Here is a 7,197-nt window from a genome sequence, read left to right as displayed (position 1 = left end):
TCAAAATGGGGCTGGTGGAGCAAACACACATCAAATATTTTATCTTGATGTATGAAGACTGGACATTTTAGGAAACTCATATTTCTTTTATTAATGCAACCTTATCTCTGAATAGAGGAAAAGTAAATGCAAACATGAAAACTTAACAAGTGTTCTCTCATATCTTTTGTTTTCCACCTCAATAACCATGTTAGTTAAGTATGACGTCTTCTTACTAGAAATGAAAAAGAAAATACGGTAACTTTGAACGTCTTAGTAGTGTTCCAGTTTCATTGTGTGTAAAAGAACATCCTTTGTAGGATGAAGCCAACAACCACTTCCTTACCATCCTCAGTATATATACAGTCTGTCCTTTGATGTGGAGAAACACAAAAAAGCAAAGATGGTTCACCTAATGGGCTTGTGGTTCACTGTTGCAATTTTTCTCCTCAGCATTCCAGGAGGTAAGTGCTAAATTATACTACTTTTTGTTGTTCATTTCATTTCTGATAATGTCACTTCAGAACAATCAATGAAAAGGTAAGCAGGTAAGCTACACAGTTTGTTTAAAATGCATAGATTTCCCCTTGAATTTGGGCAGTGATGAAGAGAAAATAGCTCAGGTCTCCATCAGGCTGAACTGATACTGACAGTAGAAGGCCCACGGGGAGATTCAAAGCTACAGTTGTTAAGAGGGTAGTTTTATTACAGATACAAGAAAAGCCATGAGTAATGAAGAAAGCAACTATTGTAAGATTCAGGATATAGGTGCTGCATATAGTGTTATATACATGCACAAACACAAACACATACTATACACTCAGAAGAGGTCCAAAGTCCAAATCTGACATCTTTTCTCCTATTCACGCAACCTCACAGGTTGAGAATCACTCTTTAAGGGGCGGGTCCAGGATCAGACCAATCAGATTTTTGCTTTTGATCATATCACACCTGACCCACATAATGCCAGAGTTTAGAATTGTATCAGGAAAGAACAACTTAAGTAAAATGTCAGGTTTATCCTTGCATACAAATTGCAATATTTAATTATTAGGGATTTATATTATTGCATCAGAAACCCATCGTTTCTAAGTATAAGGGCAACATTACTTATCAGTAATGAATAAGTTCACTACCTTTGTATTGCTTTTTCCCTTTGAGTCTCTGCAGCAGAGCTGCATTGACAATTCTGTTGATTAATTGGAGATGTAGCTACTGAATTAGTTATTAGGAAAGTGTTGGCAGAGAATACAAACCCAGATGAGAACAGGAAAAAGGAAGAAGTGTCAATCTTCCTCAGCAAAGGCCTGGATGAAGGAGAGGGGGAGGGAGGGAGAGAGAAAGAATTTTTGTGGTTGTTTTCTTATCTTTCTCTGTGTTCTTTACTCTTTTATTCTTCTCTCTGTTCTGTTTCTTTTAATATATCTGTAGCACAAATAAACAAAACAGTAGATAATTTTGCATTGTATCCATCAATAAAGACATTTGATTTAAAAATAAACTAGGTTTATTAAGTTTAATTCAAACTTTAATTTAAAATTAATTGGTACTTAATTTTAGACATTTCATGAGAATCAATATAGAAAGTATCCAGAACATTTAGTTTTTAGAATAGGGTTGTCAGGCTATTTGGTAACATTGTGGAGTAACACATATCACAATTCATTGAGATATTCAGTATACAACATGTCATACCAAAAATACACTTTTTACAGAAGTCTGAAAGGTAATCATTAAATTTAGCTATTAGCAACCACAATAGAAGGACCCAGCAATGTTCACATTTTTATAAGCTTCAAGGTATGTACTGTAACTGTACTTCTTCAATCCGGTGTCCTCCAGATGAAATCCCTAAAAGTCCAAGATAAGCATGCCAAAACTGGAAGTGCTACAATCTAAAATGTATGAAATGTGTGAAATGTATTAATAAGTGCAAAAAAGCAAGACTGCTTTGATCGGTTGATGATACACGACCATAACACAAACTGTGAGCACTTTGTATGATGAAATATTTACATGTTTTGTTGGTTCCTTTTTCCTCTTTAGCTAATTGATTAATTTAAAGTTGTATTTTGTGACTCATGATTAGCTTGTCTTCTTCATTCTGTTTAGATCACTGTGCCCAGATAATTGGAGGAAAAGTATCAGTTCCACATTCAAGACCTTTTATGGCCAAGATCAAAGGCTCAAAGGGGCGCCTTTGTGGGGGGACCCTGATCAAACCAAACTGGGTATTAACAGCAGCTCACTGCATAATGTAAGTTTGGAAATAAATAAATAAATAAACACACACACACAGACACACACAACACACAGACACACACACCACATTCTTTCTATTAAGTAATTATCATTTTATTATTTTCACTATTCTCTTTGACACTTTTTAATTCCCAAATGAAAAAAATCATCAATTTAATCTTTTCTTCTTTCTCTCTATGTAAAGTTACTAGTTTTTCAAAAGAATTTTTTTTCTTTTCCTGAATCCAGACTGAAAAGACTTTGCTATTTTTTCAAGTTCAGTTAATGTTATAATCCAATGTTCCATCATAGATATTTCATTACTTTCCCAACCTTTTGCATGCGATAATCTCATCATATATGCAATATTGGTTTCTCATACTTCTTTTCTAATTCCATGATCATAAAACCCAATAAGAATAATTCTGATATAAACAGTTAAATACAGTAGAATTTACTTCTGAAGAAACACAGAAGATTGAACTGCCAAATGATAAAACTTAATATTCTTCAGCTGAAATTATAACGTATTATCCTTGCTAGAAATGAACTTTACTCAATTCTTATTTACCCTCTTTGCTTTTTAGAACAAACAAAACTGAAGTTATTCTTGGAATTCATTCAGAAAACGACACAACAAAACAAGTTTTCAAAGTTAATAAGAAAATTTCTCACCCGGACTTTGATAGGGTCAAAAAGCAGAATGATATTAGGCTTCTTCAGGTATATTCTAAAGGATACACATAAATAATATACATGTGAAGGACAGCAGGAATGGTTTCTCCTTTTCTTTATGGGTACAGGGAGTCCTTAACTTACAACTACATTTGGGACTGGAACTTCCATTGATAAGCGAGGTGGTTGTTAAATAACTCATGCTGAATTTTATCACTTTTTTTGCTTCATGCTTCATTGAGATCATTAAGATCATTGTTGAAATATGTTGTTTATTTTAATTGTATAAATTTTATATCTATGGCTAATACTTCTGTTATGAGGGCCCGAATGTCAGCTACCCTGCTGCTAGCTGCCATGGGGTGGGGTCAGTGGAGAATTTTCCATTACAACTTTGCAACTACGGTCTGGGCTTTGCTTATCTCTCCAAGGCCATTTCTTCTAACTTAGGTATGAAGAGCCAGAGTTGCCTAGCTACAAGAGGGTTGTGCTCTACAAATTGTTTTATTTCCTGCTTCGTGTGCTTTGGCCTCAGATCTTGCCTGAAACTTGTCGCATTCAGTTCTCTCATGATAAGGGTACCTTTTCTCTGACTCTCTGGAGCCAAGGGTTTTTCTTTCCTAGGGAATGGATGGAGGCAGCCCTGACCCAGCTATAAATACCTTTGCAGAAAGCAATGTACAAAGGATTTAGCTCTAGCGTTGACAAGGGAGGGGGAGTAAAAGAAACAATTATCGGCTCATGTTGTTGATCTGGCCTACCTCAAAGGGCTGACAAGCAGCCTATATGAAGAGCCTAACATTTGAGCCCCATTTCATTGGCCTAGGAACCACCACTGATGATGGCAGCAATGGAATAAAGAATATTCTCACATTTATGTGTTGGAAAAAATGCTTTTCCCTTTCATTTCCGAGATGGAGAGCAGGAGGGAGGAATTCTTATTTCTATATAAATGAATAGCAGGTGTGAAATTACCCATATTGAAGAAGTTCAAAGTATTATTCTTGTTACTATTATAGTTTGTTTTTATTGCAAGGGGCTCAGATGATATAAATGTTGCTTCTCAGACACATTGCGTCTGCATAATATTGTAATGTAGGTCTGGCTGAGATAGGATCCAAGGTGCAAGTCTAACATATGATGCATTGCACACCATATTGACTGTTAATGTAAAGGTTAATCTTTTTTGCCTTCCCTCTTTTCTCATTTAAGCTTAAAGAAAAAGCAAAACTTAACAAGAATGTTGCCATCGTCAAGCTTCCTAAGAAGTATGGTGACCTCAAGGCAGGAACACAGTGTCTGGTTGCTGGTTGGGGGATTACTGAAAGTCGAAGACCATCAGATGTCCTCCGTGAAGTTGATGTCACTGTCATTGCAAGAAACATCTGCAATGATCGAAAACACTATAATTCCAAGCCATTAGTAACAATGAATATGGTGTGTGCTGGTGACAAGAGCGGAGGCAAGGATGCATGTACTGTAAGTATATCTATCTACCTGCTCTGAATGTTTGAAATTCAAAATAATATACCGAAAGCAGAATTTGAATGAATGAGTAATCCTACTTGCACGCTTCTAGTGTTCTAAGAAATCGAAGTCCTACACTACCACTATAACAACTGTAAAATTAGTAAAATCTTCCCATCATAAAGTCAATTGCAAAAAAAATCTAGAATTATATATCCCTCTAGATTGGCAGCATTATGGTATGTGATGAATCTTTTTTTAAAAGTACAGGCAGTCCTTGACTTATGAGCCCGATTGGAGCCAAAATTTCTGTTGCCAAGTGAGACAGTTATTAAGTGAATTTTACTTCATTTACTTCAACTTTCTTGCCATAGTTGTTAAGGGAACTTTGCAGCTTTGAATGAACTAAATGAACTGTTTTAAGTCAGGGACTACCTTGTACTTATCGATGGAGCACTTGGGGGGAGGGGGCACCAGAGAATGTGAATTTTTCAGAACACTAGACTGAAGTGTAGCTGGCACCTTTTCTGCCTAAATGTGGCTACATTCTTCACCTATTCAGAATTCACACTTGCAGAATAGATTGTATCTTTAGGCAACTAAATGTATTTGGTCATTTACTCATCAAGAAAGCAGTGATGGGAGTGAGCTAAACCACAAACACACACACAGATACATGCACACAGAAACACTCACACCTTTTTCCTCTTCCCTCCACTTCTCCTTCAAAGGTGTTGGGAAAAATATATTTTGGCTTAAACTCATGTTCTGGGATTGTGAAATAAGGACAAGTATGTCATATATATCTAGACAGAAATCGTTTTTTTTTTTTACTGTTGGATGGTCTCTTGTGACGAGCCGAAGGACAGAGAATGGAAGTAGTGATTTTCCTCCCATATTTGGGCATACCAGGGGTTGTGACTTTAATATATACCTTTCACCTTAGCTTCACTGATAAGGAGTCGAGCTTTGTAGCTCAGTGGTTAACACATCTGCCTAAGAGGCAATACAGCACAGGTTCGATTCCCAACAAGGGTATGGCTAGCTGATGAGAGCTAAATAGCTTGAAATAGATCTATACTAGTCTCCCTTTATTTATTTATCAGCACAAATATAAACAGATAGATAGATAGATAGATAGATAGATAGATAGATAGATAGATACATACATACATACATACATACATACATACTACATACATATATATATATATATATATATATATATATATATATATACACACACACACACACACACCACACACACAGTCAGAAATAAAGCTATTTTCTAAACAGTGCCATTTCAGATTTAGGTTTATTTGTCTATTCGGTGCATTTCCATCAAGCATTATCTCACCTTTTCCCACCCCATTAACTCTGCAAGATAGGCTTGACTGAGAGAGGTAGACAGAACAGAGACAAAGAGAGACACTCAGTCGTGGGGGTGGGTGGGTTGCAGAGTATGAAAAAAAGTCAATATGGAAGCCAGAATCGACGTCCTGCCACTTTTTTACATGCTTCAGGAAAGAAGGTTGATTCTTTGACCAGGATGGGCATATTTTTCCACTCCTGGCCTTGGAGGGTCAAGGTGTACTAGAGTGAGGATTCACCTAATGTGAAAGCATCCTCTGGTCCCCTTTCTCCAGTCATCTGAATGGGGCACTTGCAGGGCCCGCTCCTAGCCAGTGAAAATTGGAAGGATACAGTCCCAAAGATAACCAAGGCTCAAGCTATTTAGGGCTTTATACACAAGAAAAGGCTCTTGAATTTGCCAGCAACTAGAGCATCTCCCACTGAGCTGTTATCATTTTTGGCTAAGCTGGTTAGCAAAAGTCAGCAAGAAGGCCAGAGCATTTGGTGCAAATTTCAGCTGCTGAATCATCTTTGGGGCAGTGCCTTGTAAAGAGAACTACAGTAGTCTAACCAGGAGTTGCCAATAGCATGAATCCTTCATTATTGTATATTATAATTGTCCCTTAAAAGAAAAAAGCATACAGAGTTGCTGTATCACTCAGATGGGCAGCATAGAGATTTAATGAATAAATAAATTTAATATGATTACTGCAAATAATGCAAATAAGGCAATCGAAGTCCTGCAACTTTTTTACATGCTACAGGGCAGAAGGTTGATTCTGTGACCAGGATGGGCATATTTCTCCACTTCTGGGCTTGGAGGGTCAAAGTATACTAGAGTGAAGGGATGCCTACTGAGAAAGCAACCTCTGGCCCCCTTTCTCCAGTCACCTGAATGGGGAACTTGCAGAGGTTGCTTTCTCAGCCAGCCAAAATTGGGAAATTGGAAACACTGTATCTGTCCTATGGGCAGCATAGAGATTTAGTGAATAATAAATTAAATACGACTACGCAAATAATGCAAAATTTCTCTTCACCCCACCCACCCTTTTTTCTCCCTTGCGCAGGGTGATTCTGGTGGTCCTTTGATTTGCAATGGGGTACAAAGAGGCATCGTTTCCTTTGGTAGAGGATGTGGAAAGTCTCAGTATCCTGGTGTCTACACCCTTCTGACAAAGGAATATCTCATTGGATAAATAGTGTTATAAAACACAATTAATAGAATTATCATTTGATATTGACAGTCTTTTCAATTGTATTCATTCATTATAATTCCTTTAAGACAATCTTTTCCAGCTTTTTCCCTCCAGATGCATTTGACTAGTCACACAATACTGAGCCAACACAAAATCATTGAGCCTGCCAGCTAAAAGTAACAGCAATTTCAGATAAATTAATCTAGAGGGTAACTGATCAGTTTGGGTATTTAAGTTTTCTATTTGAATGCAATTTTTTAACAAAGTTTTCTTTTCCTTTATAAAA

At 36.8% G+C, this 7,197-nt stretch overlaps 1 protein-coding gene across 1 annotated transcript; it reads left to right on the top strand.

Moving 5' to 3' along the window:
- Nucleotides 1-313: 313 nt before the first annotated feature.
- LOC116506518 (granzyme A-like) lies at nucleotides 314-7,197 on the top strand. The gene is made up of 5 exons (XM_032214308.1): nucleotides 314-443; nucleotides 2,092-2,236; nucleotides 2,808-2,943; nucleotides 4,108-4,374; nucleotides 6,783-7,197. The coding sequence occupies exons 1-5, from the start codon at nucleotides 383-385 to the stop codon at nucleotides 6,909-6,911; spliced, it is 738 nt and encodes a 245-aa protein (XP_032070199.1). The 5' UTR covers nucleotides 314-382; the 3' UTR covers nucleotides 6,912-7,197.

Source organism: Thamnophis elegans, chromosome 3 (genome assembly GCF_009769535.1).
Source record: "Thamnophis elegans isolate rThaEle1 chromosome 3, rThaEle1.pri, whole genome shotgun sequence".
In the NCBI taxonomy this organism is placed as follows: Eukaryota; Metazoa; Chordata; class Lepidosauria; order Squamata; family Colubridae; genus Thamnophis; species Thamnophis elegans.
This window is presented reverse-complemented; position numbering and strand designations above follow the sequence as displayed.